We start from the raw sequence: 23,036 nt of genomic DNA, 5'->3' as shown, positions 1-23,036 counted from the left end.
CTCTGTTATCAGCCGCTAGGGCTTCAACACTTCTGCATCAAGATGTGTCCTGATCTGCTGAGGCTGAACCAACTCCTGATAATCAATCCCTAATCTACAGACAACGCTATCAGACCCCATTTACATAGATAGCTGACAGCACACGCTGCAAGACGGGCAGATATCTGCAGCTATCGGTGGTTCTGTGAGTGAAAACAGGTCCGGATTATGGATTATGGCCCTCAGCGATTCAATAGTTCTGCCATTTTTTTCTGTTTTTTTGGGGGGTACAATTTTTAAATTTCACTGGCCTCATTTATCCAAACTATCTAAAAGAAATTCTTTGTTGCCCATAGCAACCAATCATAGCACAGATTTTATTTTACCAGAGCCCTTTATGGAATGAAAGCTGAGCTCTGATTGGTTGCTATGGGCAGCCATGACAGTTCTTCTTTTTTTCTTTTAGACTGCCCATAGCAACCAATCAGAGCGCAGCTTTCATTTTGCCAGACCAGTTTAAGACATGAAAGCTGAGCTCTGATTTGTCGCTATGGTCAACACAGAAGACATTTTTGATATACGAGGACGGGAGTGTTTTTGTACCGGTATTTTTTAATTGGACATCTTGTGATATGACATTACATTACAGGCAGGAGCTAAAGCAATTGCAGCCACTAACCCCGCAGGCAGGTTGTACTGATACACTGCTGTCTGCAATGTATGTCCTCATATTCTAAGGAATAAAAGAGATTTTTTTCCTACCTATAAAATGGCTGCCAGAGGCCGCACGAGCGCAGATTTAAATCTCGGCGCCACTCGGCTTCAGGAAAATGGCCGCCGAGATTTCAGTCTGCATACGTGCGGCCTCTGGCGGCCATTTTCCTGAAGCCTCCGGCGGCCCATGGCTTCAGGAAGATTGCTGCAGGGAAACCAGTGATGCACTCGGCTCTGCTCACCGTGTACACAGGACCGTGGCGTTGCCACATTTCTGCCGCCGGCATCCTGAAGAAGGGACCCTGCCCCAGCTCTGCCTCACCACCGACACCAGACCCGCAGCATCGCACCCCAGGACTGCAGCATTGCCCCACTTCTGCCGCTGCCGGCTTTCTGAGGAAGGGATCATGCCTTCTGTGACCCCGCTATTCCACCGTCGGCCCTCAGGTAAGACACCTTAAATTCGAACAATAAGATGGACCCCTATCTTATAAAAATCTTTTTTCTGCTAAAATTTGGGGTGCGTCTTATGGTCTGGTGCGTCTTATAGTCCGAAAAATATGGTGCTAAAAATAATGAAAAACAATTACAATATTGTCATCTTTAATGCGCTTTAAAAATAATAAATACCTTAAAGACCTTACCCCCGCTGTACTACAGAACGCCACTGACTGTCTGTCCGCAGTCTCCAACATCATGTCCGCTCTCTATCTGAAACTCAACCTCTCCAAAACTGAACTTCTTCTGCTCCCGCCATCTACTAACCTCCGAGATTTCAGTCTGCATACGTGCGGCCTCTGGCAGCCATTTTCCTGAAGCCTCCGGCGGCCCATGGCTTCAGGAAGATTGCTGTAGGGAAACCAGTGATGCACTCGGCTCTGTTCACCGTGTACACAGGACCGTGGCGTCGCCACATTTCTGCCGCCGGCATCCTGAAGAAGGGACCCTGCCCCAGCTCTGCCTCACCACTGACACCAGACCCGCAGCATCGCACCCCAGGACTGCAGCATTGCCCCACTTCTGCCGCTGCCGGCTTTCTGAGGAAGGGATCATGCCTTCTGTGACCCCGCTATTCCACCGTCGGCCCTCAGGTAAGACACCTTAAATTCGAACAATAAGATGGACCCCTATCTTATAAAAATCTTTTTTCTGCTAAAATTTGGGGTGCGTCTTATGGTCTGGTGCGTCTTATAGTCCGAAAAATATGGTGCTAAAAATAATGAAAAACAATTACAATATTGTCATCTTTAATGCGCTTTAAAAATAATAAATACCTTAAAGACCTTACCCCCGCTGTACTACAGAACGCCACTGACTGACTGTCCGCAGTCTCCAACATCATGTCCGCTCTCTATCTGAAACTCAACCTCTCCAAAACTGAACTTCTTCTGCTCCCGCCATCTACTAACCTCCCTAAATCTGACATTTCCCTCTCCGTGGATGGCACCATAATAACACCCCTGCAGCAGGTGCGCTGTCTGGTGTTATGTTTGACTCCGATCTCTCCTTCACCCCCATATACAATCTCTTGCCCGCTCATGCCGCTTACACCTAAAGAACATCTCTAGAATCCGCCCTTTTCTCACCATGGAGACAACTAAAACCCTCGCTGTCACCCTGATCCACTCCCGCCTGGACTACTGTAACGCTCTATTAATTGGCCTCCCCCTCACTCGACTTTCCCCTCTCCAGTCCATCCTTAATGCAGCAGCCAGGGTCGTCCATCTGGCTAATTGTTACTCGGACGTGTCCGCTCTTCGCCAGTCGTTACACCGGCTGCCCATTCATTACAGGATACAATTCAAAGTACTTGTTCTCCCCCACAAAGCTCTCCACAGTGCGGCCCCCCATACATCTCCTCCCTCATTTCTGTCTATCGGCCTAGCCGACCACTGCGCTCTGCAAATGACTTTCGACTAACCTCTGCACTAATCCGTACCTCCCACTCCCGACTACAAGACTTATCCCGTGCTGCCCCAATCCTCTGGAATGCTCTACCCCAAGATATTAGGACCATCCACAATTTGCATAGTTTTAGGCGCTCGCTCAAAACACATTTGTTCAGATCGGCCTATCACATTCAGTTATCAAAGTCATGTTATGTTTGTGTGTAGCCATTCACTATCCCCATCTACCCCCCACCCCCTGAAGATGGCCGGGCCCTCATTGTAAATACATCATTGTAAATGCACACCTGTACTTTGTATCTCCCCCACCTCATTGTAGATTGTAAGCTCTCACGAGCAGGGGCGGCTTATTGGGCTTTATTATTGTATTGTTAACATTGTTACTTATGACTGTTGTGTTTGAAGCTGTTAAACTGTAAAGCGCTGCGGAATATGTTGGCGCTATATAAATAAAGATTATTATTATTATTATTATTAAATATCACAAATCAGCAAATAACATGGACCTATTTGGTTCTCCTGTAATTGTAGCGATCCGCACAACACAGCAATCAGAATATCTACGAGGATCGGTAAATTGCATTAAAAAAGGCGAAATTGATTTTTTTCTATATTAAACCCATAAAAAATGTAATGAAAATGCGCTGAGACCGGGTTCGCACGTAGCGTAAATGCTCGTTTTTTTTTCTGCTGCACATTTTCCGCAGGTTTTTCTGCCAAAAGAATCTTCTCTGATTATTGCGTGTTTGCTGCGCTTCTTTTATGCGTTTTTTTCCCTTTATTTGATGCGTTTTTGGGGGGCAGATGTGAAGCCGCGTTTTTAAAGCCTTTTTTAATAATACAGCTTATTGAGATAAAAAGCACCAAAACCGCACAGTTCAGCGGCGTCATTAGACACAGTTTTCACGAAATCACATTTACTTTGCTTGGACATTTTAAGTACAGAATAATAACTTTTCTGTACCATAAAATAAAAACACATTAAAAACGCGGCTTCACATCTGCACAAAAAAATGTATCTGCTGCCAGCTACCACTGACCCGCACATTGGACCAAGACCCTGAATCGATCCGCTCATCTCTAGTCCCAAGTGTCCCAGATACAGCGGACAGTCCCGGATTTGGTTCTATGCCCATAGTATTGCCCCTTCACCGGCCATCAGTGCCACCATGGTGATATTTAGCGCCACTGCGCCAATCTGGTAACAGTGACTGCCATCTAGTGGCAGAAATGAGGTCCTACAGCATCACATTTATGCAGGCAGTGCAAAGCTAGACCCAGGTAACAAATGGATACAACACAAGTTTATAAGGTTTTGAAAACCCATTTCTCAGATATCGTACCTCTTCTGCATTTTTGTTTATTCCTACCCTTCTTCCAAGAGTTACGTATATTATTTTATCATGCTGTAGTCTTATTTTTCTATTTACAGGACAATTGTAGTTTGGAATGACACTGGTCACTTTATCATAAAATGCACTGAGAAATGGGAAAAAAAAATCCAATAGTGGAAAAAATGCACTTTATCCATTTTTTTTTTAGGGGTGTAGGTTTGTTTTACTTTTTTTTGTGCAATAAAACTGACCAGGCAGCATGATTCTTCAGGTCGGTATGATTACATTACCAAACTTGTGCGTTTTTTAATTATCTCGCCCTTTTGTACTTTGTATATATAATGTTATTCTCTTTATAGATTGGACTTTACAGACTTTTGTGTGTTTTTTCCCCTGTTCTAATGCATTTCTTACATTTTATTTTGTTGCATTGTCCTTTATTCCTCCACCAGTCGCTGGCATTTCAGTATTGCAGTATATAGGGTAAATTCAGATATCCTGCGAAGTCTGTCGCTTCCTGCCGCCATGTTGAGGTTTGGGAGTATTAGATGAATGCAACAATGGAATCATTACCAGGAGTGACCCATTTCTTATTTATTTACTTTTTTAAACTGTTATTTATTGGATTTTTGATGTTATAAATGCAAAGAAAGTGTCATTTAAGGGAATCTGTCAGAGAAGGGCCTGCTGCTTATATCAGCTTTTTGTGTTACATGTATTAAAAAAAAGACAATGTTTTTCTCCCCATATCACAATCTTTATTCATTAAATATGAGGAATCTTCCTATTTTCACACAGGCTATTGTGACTTTATAAACTAACTTCCTGTTGTTTCAGGAAAAAAAACTCACATATATATTATCTACAAAGAACCAAACTCTGACACTTTATTTTTATTATAATTATGATAGAATATTGATATAATAATGATAATATTATTCTCAAATGAGCGTGTGCAAAAGTCATTGTGTAAAGAGGAGGAGGAGGTGAGCTGTGACATCACCTATTGTGAATGGTGGATCCTGTGTTATCTACTGTATATAGAGGTGTTATCAGTCATTGTACAGGAGGAGGAGGTGAGCTGTGATATCACCTATTGTGAATGGTGGATCCTGTGTTATCTACTGTATATAGAGGTGTTATCAGTCATTGTACAGGAGGAGGAGGTGAGCTGTGACATCACCTACTGTGAATGGTGGATCCTGTGTTATCTACTGTATATAGAGGTGTTATCAGTCATTGTACAGGAGGAGGAGGTGAGCTGTGACATCAGCTATTGTGAATGGTGGATCCTGTGTTATCTACTGTATATAGAGGTGTTATCAGTCATTGTACAGGAGGAGGAGGTGAGCTGTGACATCACCTACTGTGAATGGTGGATCCTGTGTTATCTACTGTATATAGAGGTGTTATCAGTCATTGTACAGGAGGAGGAGGTGAGCTGTGACATCAGCTATTGTGAATGGTGGATCCTGTGTTATCTACTGTATATAGAGGTGTTATCAGTCATTGTACAGGAGGAGGAGGTGAGCTGTGACATCTCCTATTGTGAATGGTGGATCCTGTGTTATCTACTGTATATAGAGGTGTTATCAGTCATTGTACAGGAGGAGGAGGTGAGCTGTGACATCTCCTATTGTGAATGGTGGATCCTGTGTTATCTACTGTATATAGAGGTGTTATCAGTCATTGTACAGGAGGAGGAGGAGGTGAGCTGTGACATCACCTATTGTGAACGGTGGATCCTGTGTTATCGACTGTATATAGAGGTGTTATCAGTCATTGTACAGGAGGAGGAGGTGAGCTGTGACATCACCTATTCTGAATGGTGGATCCTGTGTTATCTACTGTATATAGAGCTCTTATCAGTCATTGTACAGGAGGAGGAGGAGGTGAGCTGTGACATCACCTATTGTGAATGTTGGATCCTGTGTTATCTACTGTATATAGAGGAGTTATAAGTCATTATACAGGAGGAGGAGGAGGTGAGCTGTGACATCACCTATTGTGAATAGTGGATCCCGTGTTATCTACTGTATGTAGAGGTGTTATCAGTCATTGTACAGGAGGAGGAGGTGAGCTGTGAAATCATCTATTGTGAATGGTGGATCCTGTGTTATCTACTGTATATAGAGATGTTATCAGTCATTGTACAGAAGGAGGTGAGCTGTGACATCACCTATTGTGAATGGTGGATCCTGTGTTATCTACTGTATATAGAGGTGTTATCAGTCATTGTACAGGAGGAGGTGAGCTGTGACATCACCTATTGTGAATGGTGGATCCTGTGTTATCTACTGTATATAGAGGTGTTATCAGTCATTGTACAGGAGGAGGAGGTGAGCTGTGACATCACCTATTGTGAATGGTGGATCCTGTGTTATCTACTGTATATAGAGGTGTTATCAGTCATTATACAGGAGGAGGAGGAGGTGAGTTGTGACATCACCTATTGTAATCCTGCCTCTGATGATAATGAACCTGCTGAAAACTCTTCCTCTAAGTACAGTAAGTCAGTGTGAAGATTACAGATTTGCTTCTATTATCTACAGATTGAGATATAAAAAAACACCAAATATTTCCATACAGTAAAGAAATATATCTTGGTACCGTGTTAGCCAGTAGATAGAAAAATATTTAGAATTGAGAGTCCTCAGTGGTTGATACCTTTTAATGGCTAACTGAAAAGATGGTAACAAATTGCAGCTTTCGAGACTACTCAGGTCTCTTCATCAGGCAAAGACTAAAAGAAATTCTGAAGAATCACATATTTATGCACAACATGGCATGGAGAGAAAAAAAAAGGGAAAAACCATGGGTAAGACAGGAGACATGAAGCAGAATTACCATGGGTGATAAACAGTTACGTCCATAAATATTGGGCCAATTCTTAGATAAGGATTGTTTTATTGTCCTGTGATTAGGGTCTCTGTTGTGATGACCCCACATGGTCTGAGGGGCAAGTTCCTTAGTTGATGTAAAAAGACATAAATCCATGCGACACATTCATTCCTGCAGTGAGACTGTCAAAGGTCGTCATCAGTTTATATTCCCAGACTCTTCTGTCTCTCTGCGATTTGAAGTTTCCTTTTAACACAAGGAATTTCATGTCCATAATGTAATGATTTGGGAGACAGAAATGTATTGCTACAGGTAGATCCATTCTTTTTTCTCTTATTGTGTGGTGGTGAGAATTCATTCTTGTTCTAAGCTTTTGCCCTGTCTCCCCCACATACAGACCCCCAGTTGGACATTTAGTACAAATAATTAAGTACACCCCATTAGAAGTGATGCAGCTGAAAGTACCTGGTAACTTGTAGTCCAGATGTGAGTTGTGATCTTCATCTTGTCCGTGGTCATTATAAATGGACAGGTTTTACATTCTTGCTGTTTGCAAGGAAAGGTTCCGGCAGCTGTTGGAGAGGACAGGGAGCTTCTGACAATGATGCTCCTTAGATTTGGGGGCTGCCTAAAACACAGTAGTGGGGGGTCTGGAAAAATGGATTGTAAGCGGGCATCTTTTTGTAGTAAAGGTTGTAATATCCGTGCAGCTCCCCTCAGCACCTCCAGATTTGGATTGTAGGTAACTACTAGAGGTACCCGGTTATTTTCTTCTTTAGCTTTGTAATGTAGCAGGTGATTCCTCGATATTCTGGTGGTTCTTGTGATCTGGTTGTCAATTGTTCTTGGGTGGTCGCCCTGATTCAAAAAGGTATTTGTGAGGCGACCAAGGTGTTCATCTCTATCCATGGGGTTGGAACATATACGATTGTATCTGATGGCTTGGCTGTAGACAATAGAGTTTTTTATGTGTTTTGGATGGAAACTGTCCCATTTAAGGTATTTTGGGCGGTCGATTGGCTTCTGATACAGGGATGTCTCTATTTCATTGTTCTGCAGTTTAATGATGGTGTCCAAAAAGTTAATTTCAGTGCAGGAGTAGTTGAGTGTTAAGTTGATGGTGGGATGAAATTGATTAAACTGTTGATGGAACGTCTTTAGCTGCGGCTCAGACTCCGTCCAGATGATTAACATGTGATCAATGTAGCGGTAGTACGCCAGAGGCCTGATGGGACATGAGGACAAAAAGTCACTTTCAAGCTTGGCCATGAAAAGATTTGCATTCTGTGCGGCCATTTTACTTCCCATCGCTGTGCCAGTCTCCTGTAGATAGATCTTCTTGTCAAACTCAAAGTAATTGTGGGTGAGGATGAATTTTATAAGTTTCACCACAGAATCTGCATCAGTCCCTGTGTTTTCCAGGAAGAATTTGCAGGCATTTAATCCGTCCTGGTGTGGGATATTGGAGTACAGAGATTCCACATCCATGGTGGCCACGATGGTTCCTTCTGGTAGAGGACCTATTGCTGATAGTTTATTCAATAGGTCAGTTGTGTCCTGAATGAAGCTGGGTGTCTCCTTTACCAGGGGTTTAAGAATACCCTCTACCCATCCAGATACCTGCTCAGTAAGGTGCCCACACAGGAGATAATTGGTCTTCCTGGGTTTCCAGATTTGTGGATTTTGGGAGCATGTGGAATGTCCCTGTTCTTGGACGTTCTGAGGGCAGAAGGCGGAGAAACCTCGGCACCGCCTCCTCCGTCCTCCATCGGCACCTTTCTGTGATTCTCTCTTGATAGAGGGTGTGTCCCAGCCTTGTAGGGGGCGTGTCCCTGCCTTGTAGGGGGCGTGGCTATTAATCAGAAGGGGCGAAGGTTAATCTGACAGTCTGTAATAAAATGTGGGGGCGTGTCCTTGGTGAAGGGGTGGTCTGTGTCTACTAAAGGGCGGAGTTACGTGTCGCACTTGTCGTTTGGACTGTCGGAGAGGCGGGGTCACAGCGTGCAGTGGGCGGTCTCTATCAGGAGGAGGTGTTGAGGATGTTCGGGGGCTGCAGTTCGTCCTTCATATTAGAAATCCAGTGTGGGGCGTGGATTCGGTTTGCACGGAGGCGTGGCCTGTCAATGGCAGGGCGGAGCTTTCGCTCACCTTTAGCTTTGAGAATGTCAGATAGGGCGTGGTCTCAGGGTTAGGTAGGCGGTGTCTGTCAATGGGAAGTCCCGCCTGCTCAGCTGGTCGGCTCCAAGATGGCGGGGAGCACGGAGCTGAGTCTGGCGGAGCTGCCGTCCGACCCGCTGCTCCTGATCCTGTCATACCTGGACTTCCGGGACCTGCTGAGGTAACGGCGGCCGCTCCGCCGTGCGACATCGTGTGCACAGACCGGGCCGGACAGCAAGTCACTACTGACGGCGGAGATTCCGGGCTTATTCATGTGGATATAGCACTGTCGCCATGACGACGCCTTCCCGTCACTGTGTATGGGGGGTCGTGTGTGCCCGTCACTGTGTATGGGGGGTCGTGTGTGCCCGTCACTGTGTATGGGGGGGCCGTGTGTGCCCGTCGCTGTGTGTGGGGGGCCGTGTGTGTCCGTCACTGTGTGTGGGGGGCTGTGTGTGTGTGTCCGTCACTGTGTGTGGGGGGCCGTGTGTGTCCGTCACTGTGTGTGGGGGGCCGTGTGTGTGTGTCCGTCACTGTGTATGGGGGGCCGTGTGTGTCCGTCACTGTGTATAGGGGGGGCCATGTGTGCCCGTCACTGTGTGTGGGGGGCTGTGTGTGTGTGTGCCCGTCGCTGTGTGTGTGTGTGTCCGTCACTGTGTGTGGGGGGGTCGTGTGTGTCCGTCACTGTGTATGGGGGGGTCGTGTGTGTCCCTCGCTGCGTGTGGGGGGCCGTGTGTGTCCGTCACTGTGTGTGGGGGGCCGTGTGTGTCCGTCGCTGTGTGTGGGGGGCTGTGTGTGCCCGTCGCTGTGTGTGGGGGGCTGTGTGTGTCCGTCGCTGTGTGTGGGGGGCTGTGTGTGCCCGTCGCTGTGTGTGGGGGGCTGTGTGTGCCCGTCGCTGTGTATGGGGGGGTCGTGTGTGTGTGTCCGTCACTGTGTATGGGGGGGTCGTGTGTGTCCGTCACTGTGTATGGGGGGGTCGTGTGTGTGTGTCCGTCACTGTGTATGGGGGGTCGTGTGTGTCCGTCACTGTGTATGGGGGGGGCCGTGTCTGTCCCTCGCTGCGTGTGGGGGGCCGTGTATGCCCGTCGCTGTGTGTGGGGGGCCGTGTGTGCCCGTCGCTGTGTGTGGGGGGCTGTGTGTGTGTGTGTCCCTCACTGTGTATGGGGGGCCGTGTGTGTCCGTCGCTGTGTATGGGGGGCCGTGTGTGCCCGTCGCTGTGTATGGGGGGCCGTGTGCCCGTCGCTGTGTATGGGGGGCCGTGTGTGTCCGTCGCTGTGTGTGGGGGGCCGTGTGTGCCCGTCGCTGTGTGTGGGGGGCCGTGTGTGCCCGTCGCTGTGTGTGGGGGGCTGTGTGTGTGTGTCCCTCACTGTGTATGGGGGGCCGTGTGTGCCCGTCACTGTGTATGGGGGGGTCGTGTGTGTCCGTCACTGTGTATAGGGGGGGCCGTGTCTGTCCCTCGCTGTGTGTGGGGGGCTGTGTGTGTGTGTCCCTCGCTGCGTGTGGGGGGCCGTGTGTGTCCGTCACTGTGTATGGGGGGCCGTGTGTGTCCGTCACTGCGTATGGGGGGCCGTGTGTGCCCGTCGCTGCGTATGGGGGGCCGTGTGTGCCCGTCGCTGCGTATGGGGGGCCGTGTGTGTCCGTCGCTGCGTATGGGGGGCCGTGTGTGTCCGTCGCTGCGTATGGGGGGCCGTGTGTGTCCGTCGCTGCGTATGGGGGACCGTGTGTGTCCGTCGCTGCGTGTGGGGGGGCCCGTGTGTGTCCGTCGCTGCGTGTGGGGGGGCCCGTGTGTGTCCGTCGCTGCGTGTGGGGGGGGGCCCGTGTGTGTCCGTCGCTACGTGTGGGGGGGCCCGTGTGTGTCCGTCGCTGTGTGTGGGGGGCCGTGTGTGTCCGTCGCTGTGTATGGGGGGCCGTGTCTGTCCGATGGGCCTTTTCTTGTTAGAATGATAGCGACGCGTCTGGCGAGAAATTGAGAAAGAAAACCAAGTCCGGGGGTAAAATGGATTCACAAGATGTTTCTCTGTGGGACATCACAGTACGCGCCCCGGCTGCTGCAGAACCTCACAACACACCTGCTCTGCTGTTTTTCTGCAGACTTTACACCCAGCTTGCAAAGACCTGAAATCTGCGTTACTTTCCTCTCCTACCTCCCCTGCCCCCACCTGGCTGTAATACCGGACGTTGCCTGTGCACCTGGGTGGCGCTGTTCTGCTGGATGCAGGCTTTATTCTCTCCAGTCTTCCTCCTGATCTTTGCTGTTGGCTGTGGTTCTGCATCGTCAGTGTTTGCACATGGAGCCCGGAGATAAGCAGTTGTTGTTGTTAGCGGCCCCTGAGGGATCGGTATCTGGTGGGGACAGATCCTGGAAGCTGTAAACAGCCCCCGTCCCCCTCCACACATCGGGCCCCATTCCAGCTCTTCTCCCCTGGCTGCAGTCACCGTGCCCCCTCTCTGGGGTGATGGGTTGACGTGAGCCCCTCTGACCACCCATACACTATGATCAGTAGTGACTGCGGCACCTAGGGGGTTAAGCAAGAGGGGTTGGAGCGGATTACATTGAGGCAGTGGCCCCCGATCATGATGGATCAGGCATTAAGTGGTTAATAATCTGATCTGTGTACCTCCTTATTAACCCTGCGGCTGCCATTGGGGTTCCCCATGATCATTTCCCTCTTTTATATATATTCTTCCAGCTGCAGTCTCCTGAACAGAAGATTTAACCAACTGTGCAACCATGACCCTCTGTGGAAGTGGCCGTGCCGGCGGTACTGGCTGGTGTCAGAGTAAGTCCACCCGGCGTCACATGCAGACGTGCCCGATATTTACAGCGGATTTAATGCCCTGACATGTCGGGTTCTGTAGTTTGCAGCTTTTTTATTTTATTTTTTTTTTCTATTTTTTTTTTTTTTTTTTCCTATGGGTCACAATTTTTTTTTACCTTTTGTAAATGCATGGATGTGGATCTAAAACTAATTTTTGTAATTGGGCTGCAGTAAAGATTTCCCACCTTTTGGCTTTTTTACAGGCTCTTTTTCTTATGACATTAAAATTTAAATGGAGCTCAGAAAAAGAAGAGTCTCGGACATCAGCACAAGCTCACTGGTGGTTTCTCAGTTAACTCATTTTGCAGCGAGCAACACAGAGGCTATAGCAAAGGAAAGGGGCAAAATGGCTAAAAGAATCCAACTTCAAAAATGTTTTTTTTTTTTTTTTCTCTCGCCACAAGTTCATGCATGTAAATAAATCCTCAAAGGCGAACACCCACATTAATGGCCGCGTGGTGAAGACGACCATTAATAATGAAAGGGTTTGAATCAGATTATGGCTTCATCATGGCTGCACCTCGTGTGAACGCAGCCTTATGGGGGTTTACGATATTGGGGGGGTTATCAAACTTTTCTGTTGCCATCCAGTCTTGTTGCGGCTTTTATTTTCTGAAGCCCCTCTGAAAAATTCAGCTTACAACGATGGCCAATAAAGTCTAGTTTCTTCCTCCAGGGACAAGAAGGCCCAGAAGAACTGCAGCTGGAAGGCCACATTTTTGGAATATTATAATGATTTGGGAAGGTACATGCATCATTACGCCAGGCTGAAGGCGGCCTGGGACACCCTGAAGGCCTACCTGGGAGAACACTGCCCCAGGATGATCAGTTCTCTGAAAGGTATTTATTACATTATACCTTCAGAGCGGCATTCAAACTTCTGCTGATCACTGCAAACATACACTGTGCTGGGGATGACACCGATTGTTTGGTACAAGCCCGATGTGCTCACTACATCCTGACAATGCAGCGCAGCAGAAAATGCTTCTTCCAGACTGATGTCATACTGCCGAATTCTGAATGCAGCTCCGGATGGGAGCAAATGGTAAAACAGGCTAGAAGCCAAGACAATCAGGCATTTTACATGATCAATAGGATGAGATGCAAAAAAGAGAAAACTTGGCAAGAATGTTGGACTGTCTGCATGGTTAGGGTTTTGTGATGGTCGTATTATATCGCTTCTATTTATGAGCGATATTTGCACGTTATCATTTTTGCAATTTTTCGTGCTGTGACTTAATATAACCGGAGCCTGATTCCCTTCGTGCAGACGGCGTGCAGGAGGAGGATCTGAACGTCATCGAGGAAAGAATTGGCTCCAGACTCCCTGACGATTATCGCTGTTCCCTGCGGATTCACAACGGGCAGAAGCTTGTGGTACCCGGGTAAGAGCCGGCACCCGTTGGCGCAGCTGCTGCTTTACTTCTTGCCGTCGTGCGACTCTTACCTTGATCTTCCCGCAGCTTGATGGGCAGCATGGCATTATCCAACCACTACCGGTCCGAGGACTTGTTGGACATAGACACGGCGGCGGGCGGCTACCAGCGCAGGATCGGCCTCAATCAGTGCCTTCCCATCACCTTCTGCATCCACACCGGCCTCAGTCAGTACTTGTCTCTGGCGGACACGGAGGGGAGGTGTCGCAACGAGATCTTCTATCAGTGTCCGGTAAGAGACTACAAGTCCCAGCGGCTTGGATTGATTATAGCACTACTGCCCTGAAGCTGATAGTTCCCTTTGGGGGGTCTTTCTTACCACGTCCCACAATTGGAGATCTATAAGCATTTCCCTATTACACGACCATTTGCACAATTGACACGTCCTTAGTTCGGGTGATCTGATTGCTCCAGCATGTACATGGTTAATTCTAGACGGCCGCAGACCATTGCAAAAGAGTCTATAGCAGGGGGCACTGATGGAATGATTGACTGTCCCCCAAAGTAAAGAGCCCTTTGGAACCCACTGATTTTTATGGATGTTAATTTTAATAAAAAGGGTCCTCCATCTCCACTAACGGCTGATCAGGTGGTGAGGGAGCGGATGATGGCTCATTATTGGGGCCTGCAATATATAGGAAGGTGTTGACCATGTGGTCTATCCCTTTAAATGAAGACTTTTTACATAATACATGGATGCGATCGATGTTCTGGGTTTCGTGTTGTTCCTTGCTGTGATAATTAGAACGTTTGTAATGAGATGTTCCAGATAATCAGACCCTTCTGTGTTTTAGGACCAGACGACACATAACCCCGCGGCTCTGGACATGTTTATTACAGGTAGGATCTGCGAGGGGCGAAAAGGCCTTAAGTCCCGTTTAAAAAAAAAAAAAAAATCTAACTTTATTAAAGGGGTTGCCCGCTATTGAATACCTCCTTTATGCCTAATAAAATGTATGAAAAAGCAAATTACCTTCCAAACCGGCCTCCTGCAATGTGACCACCAGCTATCCTATGACTTCAGTTAGATTGTGACTGAATTGTGGAGGTTGCAGCGCTTATGACAAACATTGTCGCAAGATCGCCGGGGGCAGAGCGCGAGCAGCAGTCTGAGTCCAGGAGGAGAAAGGTTTTGTGTTGCTTTTGGACCCTGGAGGCATTCAAAAGGGTTAGTTCAGTGGTAGACAACCCCTTTAAGGTCGGCCATATCTGCTGATTTTGAGCCAAGCATTGATTATTTATGGGGGAGTCTCTTAATGACGCGCGGCGAGAGAAAAGTCAGCAGTTGGATTTCTTCTTGCTCGATCCGCAACTAGAGACCATGGAAGCGATTGACTCCCCTGTTGTCATTGTGCGCGCTCTGCTGGAATGATCGTGCATGTGTACGGAGGGCTTGTCGCTGTGTCTTCATGTTGTCGTTTCCTCTGCCGCAGGCACCTCTTTCACCCAGTGGTTTACGTCGTATGTGAATCATGTCGTCTCCAAGGACTTTCCCATCATCCGGGATCAGATTTTCAGGTATGGTGGATCGATGTCGTCACTGCTGTGGATCTTCTCTGGTTTCACTGTGTGTGTACTTAAGGTTTTTCCTAAATTTCGTAAATCTCTTCAATATCTTCGCTTGCTGTCAGTGAATAAATGCATAGTTCACACCCAGAGGCTGAGAATACGGATAATGTCCAGCTGACACACACGTGCTCAGACATGGAGCCTTTGGTGGCCATTTTTTTTTTTTTTTTTTTCTTCTAGCCTGAATTCTCCAGTACAAGCAGTGTTTGCAAGAACTGACAATTCGCTGTAAAACAGTGTTGGCCAAGTGACATTGACATATTACCACCGTGACTACGGGCAGATTTATACTTGGAGCTGTGCCAGATAATTGTGATTATGATTTTTCAGCTCCCCAAAAAAAGGATTCAATTCACACAGCAAGCTGGAATATTTATTGGTGCAGAATTAACATACAAAACTTTATTAGAAAAGTTGCAGAACTTTTTTTTATTATTATTATTGTAATTGAGCTTTTCTCCATACGTGTGTAGTGCAAAAAATTGTTGCGGTCTGGAAATTGCATCAGATCAGTATGCGATGGAGCCACCGGGTGGCGCTAGACTCAGATATTCGAATATATCATCATTATTGGACGCTGGCGCGGCTGTGACTTAATTCCCTTTGACTTAAACAGAGCCGTACACATGTGCAATCGGTCATCGGCCTCCCTTAGTTTTACCTATTCCCTGTTCTCTCTGCCAGGTACGAGCGGGAAAAGGACTGCGTGGCCACAACGGACGACATCACCATATCTGTCTCCACATCCTTCCTGCCTGAGCTCAGCTCCATCCACCCTCCACATTACTTCTTCACCTACAGAATACGGTGTGTACACAGAGCCGGGCTGTATGTGATGGAAAATATGACAGATACAGGATGACTCTGGAGGGAAGTCTGCTCCATACAGGGCAGGTGCTCGCTGTGCTGTACAGCGAGCACCTGCCTCTAACAGCAGTGATCAGGGCTAGCGCCAATCGCTGTTACTTCAGTCATGTCGATCACCTGCGGCGGCATTTAAATGGTGTGAAAGGATGCAGGTGTCCATTCGGGCAGTGGTGGGCAACCCGCCTGCAATACAAGTGCATTACCATAGCACCCTAGGGACCTAACGAAGACCCCCCTCCTGCCACAGCTACTGCTATGGTGGGGCATCATGGGAGATGGTTATTTGCACTGAAGTATTGCAGTTTATCAATCATTGATCGCATGTACAGGTCTCCTGGCAAGGACTAAAAAAAAGGAAATCATATTTTGTCCCACATCTGTAAAAGTGCAATAAAAATAGAAATCAAGCTCACAGCCCCATGGAAATAGTTGTAGGCCTAAAAATAAAAGCACAAAACTAATTAAAAAGTGTGTGTGTGTATATATAATATTATTTGTTTATTTTTCTTTTTTTTTTTAAGCGGTAAGATAAAATGAACCAAACAAACTGTAGAAGTTTTTTTTTTTTTAGTCCATAATTGTCAGGTCACTTTTACCAAGCAATGAACAACCGAAAAATGCCACCAAAAAAAACAGTCGTGTAGTCACCTGAGTGTTACCTGCACAGTTGAGCAGGATGTGTAAAAGCAGGGGCCTGCACGTCTGCGGTGGACTTACCGTATATACTAGAGTATAAACTGATTTTCAGCCCATTTTTTGGGCTTAAAGTGTCCCTCTTGGCTTATACTCGAGTCGTTGTCCCAGGGGGTTGGCTGGGGAGGGGTAGCGGCGACGGTCACATACTCACCTGCTACCGGCACGTCTCTGCATCTCCAATGGTCTCCGGCAGCTCTTCCTGTGTTCAGCGGTCACGTGGTACCGCTCATTAAAGTAATGAATATGGACGCATGAGCGGTACCAGTGACTGCTGAACACCAGAACAAGCAGCCGGCGCCCGGAGCACATCTGTCACTGAGAAGCAGGGACTGCTGCGGGAGCAGGTGAGTATAACGGGGGGTGAGCATTGCGCGATATTCACCTGTCCTCGTTCCACCGCCGAGCGCCGCTCAGTTTTCCGCGTCCTCTGGCTGTGACTGTTCAGGTCAGAAGGTGCGATGACGAGTTCAGTGTGCGCGCCGCCCTCTGCATGAACAGTCAGAGCTGGAAGGCGGAGCGGCGCATGGCGATGGAACGAGGACAGGTGAATATTGCAAGTGCCGGGGGCCTGAGTGACGAGAGGTGAGTGATCTATTTTTTTTTTTTTTTTTTTTTAATATTTTTAATCACAGCAACAGCATATGGGGCATAATCTATGGCGCATCTTATGGGTCCATCAACCACTATGCAGCATTGTATGAGGCAAATGTGTCTATGGAGCATCTTGTGGGGCCATTATTAACCTTTGTGCAGCATTATATGGGGCATATTTTAGTATGGAGCATCTTATGGGGCCCATCATGAACTGTATGGAGCATTATATGGGGCTCCAGATTCAAAATGGATATTCAAAAACTTTTAACCTACTGATGTCTCAATTCATTTTACTTTTATTAATATCCATTTTTATTTTTGAAATTTACCGGTAGCTGCTGCATTTCCCACCCTAGGCTTATACTCGAATCATTAAGTTTCCCCAGTGTTTTGTGGCAAAACTAGGGGGGGGTTGGCTTATACTCTAGTATATACGGCATCTTTTTTTTTTTTAACTTTTTATTGAAAAATTCCACAGAATAAGATAACAAACATATGACAATGTAGTATAAAGTCAAAATAATCTGTATGATCACCATTCACATAAACATAACATCACACTTTCAATAATAAAGTAAACAAATGAAACCTAACCTTCAGTATAATATATTCTACCAGACGTTGCACTTCCTAACCAGCAGATTCTTTATAAAAGTTTTGAACCCGTACCAGGTCAGATTATAATAGACGCATATTATGTAATCTACCCAAATCATCACTTTCATGGTTTGGAAGGGATATACATCAGGGACTATATCATGAAATCGAGGAGACCATAGCATTAGGAGCCAAGTGAGTCAAGGGTGAATCACACCACCATTCCCAAATCCTATGGAACTTCTGGGGACATCCTCTGTTCCTATATAATATGTTTTCACAAGGAATTATGTCATTTACAAGTTTCTTCCACTGATTAATAGAAGGAGATTTCCTCCACCATCCACCGCAATGCTACCGCTTTCCTAGCCATAAATAGAACTTCCCGAAGAAATATTCTATCATGGCGGACCCACATCTCCTGATTCACGACACCGAGGTTGCCCAACTCCGGACTACATTCGATCGGTATCCCAATTATCCGCTCCAATGTAGCTATGACCTCACTCCAATATCTCCGTATAATCCTACAGTTCCAAATAAGGTGTCAGAAGGATTCCCCACACCTATGACATTCATCGGTTGCCCCTCTACCAAATTTATGTAATCTTCTTGGGGTCAGATAGGATTGGTGAAGAATATACAATTAACTTATTTGCTGCTGATGACACCATTGTGTGAGCCTCCAGGGCATCATCATTCCACTGATCATCAGGGATAGTGGCGATTAGGTGTCACCGTTTACTTTCTACAGCGAGCTGAGTGGATGCGATTTTAGAGTTTAACAAAAAGGTATAAAGGGCGGGTATCACACCTGTGGGTCCTTTAGTTGATACTTGTATCAATGGATATTTAGATATTCTCATTCTAGGAAACTGGAGCGGTGGACTTACCTTCTGTCTTTTTTTTGTTTTCTTGTGCTCTTTTTATTTCCTAGGATGGAGATGGCCAAGAATGCATTGCCGGAGAAAGCGTGCCAGCTCGATAGCCGCTACTGGAGAATCACTGATGCAAAGGGGAACGTGGAGGAGGTGCAGGGCCCGGGAGTGGTGGGTGAGTCGCACGGATTGCTGCGATGTAGCATACAGAGGATGCACACACGTGTACGATGCTGATTATAGGGGCCATCCGGGCACATGTATTGATGACCTGGACATAGAATAGATCATCAATATGATGCAGGTGGGGGTCCGGGACCACAACCGGTCTGACGTCTTCTCTTGCAGCAAAGCTCTTATTCTTTGAATGCAGTTGTGCTCAGCAGCTTTGTTCAAAGTGTATAAATCCGGCGGCCGCCAGAGTAAATGATAGCAGAACGGTGAGCTCCGACTCCCTTTGTATCAAACTCTGCCTTGACTCCACATGTGAACTCTGCTAGAGGAGAAGGCCAAGCTCCATGATAAGTCTCCAAATGTTCAGATATCTGGGCCACCATGGCGGTGCACACCATGTAGAAGCCGATCTCAAATCATTGTTCTGCAGTACTGAAAAAGGCATAGACAGTGTAGAAAGTTGGGACCTGAAAACAGCTGATCAGTGGTCTCTCAGACCCCCCAATGACATATTGACGACTTATCGTAAGGCCGTTCATAGCTAGGCTTCTTTTTGTTCTTTCAGGTGATTACCCCCAGCTGAGGCCGGGGCGAGGATACGAGTACACCAGCTGCACGACTTTCTCCACAACCTCAGGGTACATGGAGGGGACGTACACCTTCCACCGAATGGACAACAAAGGCGAGGTCTTCAATGTCACCATCCCCCGATTTCACATGAAATGCCCCACATTTCGAGTGTCTACCATTTCTACAGTAAGTAGCAGTGTGACTGTTTGTTGTTGGCATCACTAATAAAATAAACTTCCCCCTCCATGTCTGTATGGAGCTTGTGCACAGTCATGGGGGGCAGATAAGGGTCTTCCCCAAACTGTTGCTACAAAGCTGAAGCTACAATTAACCACAATGTCTTGTGCTGAAGATGAAGATTTCCCATCACTGGAGCTGAGGGTCCGAGGCCACCCGCTGATAACAGCCCATGGCATTATCCCCTCCACCATTAGTACAGGGGGCACAATGCAGTCAGGGGGTAACGTGCTCCTGGAATCACTAAACCCAGACTGCTCCATGCACTGTCTGCTTCCTTGGTGTTAACCCTTTGTGGAGCACTGAAGATCATGAGTGTAGTTTCTGCTCTTCTCCTGATGGGGGCAGCACCTGACGCGTGTTTGTGTTTCTCCTGTGCAGGAGGAGGGCTGCAATGATTGCTTCCTACATGACGACGACTCCACAGACACTGATGATTATGAGGAGAGAAGGCGAGTACTGAACATGCCCCATCCTCCGGCCCGGTGCACCCGGTACAACACCTGAGAGGCGCCGGCGGTCCCTGCAGCCAGCAGAGACGTCCCACCAGGATCCTTATTTCTTTTCCTCTGCTTGCGGCGTATCTACGCAGTGATGTCCTGTCTGCGTATTCTCTTGTCATTTACTACTATGGAGGGAGATTTTGCTCGGTGCGGACATCACAAGCCTTCATCGCTTGCCTGGAGCTCCCGGCTGCTTTATTTTTCTAATTTATGTACAAATCTTATTGTGACCACCGAGCTGGGGGTCTTCAGCTGAAAGAGACAAAGCAATGAACATTTTTCGCTTTTCTAAGACTTGTAATTTTTGGGGTTTATCTTTGCAGGACGCTTGGCGAAGAAGATGATCGGATATATTATATGTGCATCCCTCAGCCCTCTATCGGGCAGGTGCTTTTATGCAGACCGTGCCAATAATTCTTAAAGGGGATGTCTACGAAAGACAACCCCCACCCAAATGTAGCCAGGGAAAGCTGCCAGCACCTACCCTGTGCAGTAACACATGTACTGAGACCCCCACTGTAAATATATCCAGTGGTTGTCCTGAGCATGCAAACACTATAATCTATAGGTTCTTCAAAATGCTGTGCAGCCCATTCACTAAAGAAGGTTAACTAGGGTTGAAAATATCATGGCTGCGTTTTGCCACAAGCGGCACCACCCCTCTCTACAGGTTGTGCCCGGTATTGCAGTTTTGCGCCATTCTTTTTCAATAGAGCTGAGCTGCAAAACCCAGACACGAGCTGCAAACGGGCGTGTGGTGCTGATCGTAGAAGATGGATGCCATCATTTCTTTTTTTTTTTTATTTATTCTGAACAACCCATTTACTTAGATCTGATTGTAGGAAAGTTAGGTGACCACCACTCTTTCTACAAACTTGGTAAAACAGAAACCAAAGAGACAACATAGACCCTTAAAAATATATATATATTTTTTTAAAGCATATTGGACTCCCAATCATATAAAAACAGAAATCCTACAGGGTGTCAAAGGAATATGATCAGGTTTAGTCTCGTTTGACCAGATGGCGACACCAGATACTGGACCAATCAAGTTCCCAGTCGTCCCTTTGTGTGACTGTGGCCCGCCTGTCCCAATCCGAACAATTGCATCTGACATAGTATGGTTATGGACACTTACCATTATGTAGAGTGCCAACCTCCGCTGCCAGGTAGGGAGAAGATAAAGGGACGACTGGGGACTAGATGGGTCCGGTTGTAGCGCTACCTGGTAAAGCGAGGCTAACCCTGTTCATATTTCCCAGACACTCTGTAGGATTTCTGTTTTTGTTGGTTTTGGAATTATGAGTCCTATATGCTTTTAAAAAAAATATATATTTTTTAGGGGTCTATATTCTCTTTTGGTCTTAAAGCTTATGAGACCCCATTTCCTTTATCTAAGGACTGGTTTTTATCTACAACAGAAATGCAGCAGCATTTAATATCTGCAATTTAATCTGCAGGTTTTCTGCCTCATGGAATCTGCGGTGTATCCGTCCCACATGGACGTAATTCTTAAAGGAGAGTCACCCGGCTGTGTAACTCGGATGAGGATCGCAGCGCATTGCTCGGACGGGCTGTCGGCCCTCCTGGCCGGAGAGTGACAGCTGCAAAGAAAAACATGCCGTCATGCTCGGGTCAGGAGAGCTGCCCGCCAGTCCAGTCGTTGCGGTACGATCCTTGTACGTCTCATTCTTCCCATATAGGATCAAAAACACAGCGGCTTTCCTGCACACAGCGCCATCCCTGTTTTAAAGGTTGCTTCTTGGTATTGCACCCTTCCCTATTAACTTTAATGGGGCAGGGTGGCGCTGTTTCTGGAAGGAAGTCGCCATGTTGTTTTCTAATTTTCTACAGTCTATCAGCTGTTTGTGATCTTTGAGCTTTTGCAGTGAGCCCATCATGTGCGCTCGGTGGCTGCCATCGCTGGTGTGTGAGACCTGACTTCCATGCGACTACTTTCCTGCCTATTGTTGGTAATTACGTCAGAAGGGATCAGTTTGCGCCGCTTCTGTCAAATCAGACCCGCTTACAGAAACGCTTTGGGTTTTTACTTTTATGATACACACTGCATACGAATTTTTTGGTAAATGAAAATAAACTTTTTGGGGTTAAGAAATGTGTCAATGTGAACCGTGCTGGGTCTAATGGGGTCGCGCTATGAAAAGGTTTCCTAAAAGGCTCTAACCCAGTGCTCCCCAACTCGGGTCCTCGAGCCGCCAACAGGTCATGCTTTCAGGATCTCCTTGGTATTGCACAGGTGATGGAATTCTTGCATTTCCAGGTAATGCAATGACCACCTGGGCAATACTAAGGAAATCCTGAGAACATGAGCTGTTGAGGAACACTGCTCTAAACTCATTATCCACACGTTGTAAATGGTCTGGGGTCTTCGCCATCTTTGCAGTTCAGTAACGGACGCTTCTGTCAGCTGCTCCTTGTACAGTGTCCAGCTGGGGTCTTGGGGGGCCGATTTCTCGTGCATGTGTGGTCTCCTTGTATGGCCAGATCGCTCCGTCTCCATTCTGGTCTATAGAAAGGATCCTGCTCCAAAGTCGTTCTGGTGGGTCACCGCTGCAAACCTCATACAGCCACGTCCGGATCGTGCGCCTTCACCCTGGCAGCACAATACTGCAGATATGAACTGTCAGTCAAGCAGGAGCCTCCACCCTGAAGGCGGCAGCCTGGGGAAGTGAGGACTAACGCCTTCAGCAAATGTGAAGATACAAGAGGTTCTGCATCAGTGCGTGAGCTCAGTGACTGGGCACAATCCATCGCAGCCAGAAATCAAACGTGGGTGAATCTCGTCACCGCTGCCACATACATCCAATTAGTTAGGATACCGCAGGCGTCACGTGGTTACTCAGCCTATATATAGGTTTTTGTTTTGTTTTTTATAAAGGGGTTGTCTAGTTTTGAAAACAATACTTAGCAAAATAAGTTAAGGGGATTGTCTGCGGATGGGAAGCTACTTCTTAAATGCTCTAAAAATAAGTATTCCCTTCTTGGACCGCTTTTAGTGATGATGTGGTGCGGTCTCTGGTTATGTGACATAACAATAAATTGCTTATTTTATAATAGCTGCTGATGGGCTGCAGCGGTCACATGACAAACACTGTCACGTGACCACTGGGAGATGAGTTTTGTGTTTTATTACACAGTCACGG

The 23,036-nt window shown here is 46.9% G+C and overlaps 1 protein-coding gene across 1 annotated transcript; it reads left to right on the top strand.

Moving 5' to 3' along the window:
- Positions 1-8,787: 8,787 nt before the first annotated feature.
- On the top strand, positions 8,788-21,988 carry FBXO3 (F-box protein 3). Its single transcript, XM_069739763.1, has 11 exons — positions 8,788-9,113; positions 11,623-11,712; positions 12,428-12,591; positions 13,022-13,136; positions 13,215-13,419; positions 13,982-14,027; positions 14,621-14,705; positions 15,441-15,563; positions 18,448-18,563; positions 19,128-19,318; positions 19,751-21,988. Exons 1-11 carry the CDS (start codon positions 9,022-9,024, stop codon positions 19,874-19,876), a joined length of 1,353 nt encoding a protein of 450 aa, XP_069595864.1. The 5' UTR covers positions 8,788-9,021; the 3' UTR covers positions 19,877-21,988.
- Positions 21,989-23,036: the final 1,048 nt, after the last annotated feature.

The sequence above is a fragment of the Ranitomeya imitator genome, chromosome 9 (assembly GCF_032444005.1).
Source record: "Ranitomeya imitator isolate aRanImi1 chromosome 9, aRanImi1.pri, whole genome shotgun sequence".
Taxonomy (NCBI): domain Eukaryota; kingdom Metazoa; phylum Chordata; class Amphibia; order Anura; family Dendrobatidae; genus Ranitomeya; species Ranitomeya imitator.
The sequence above is the reverse complement of the archived record's forward strand: the minus strand, read 5'-3'. Positions and strand labels throughout refer to the sequence as shown.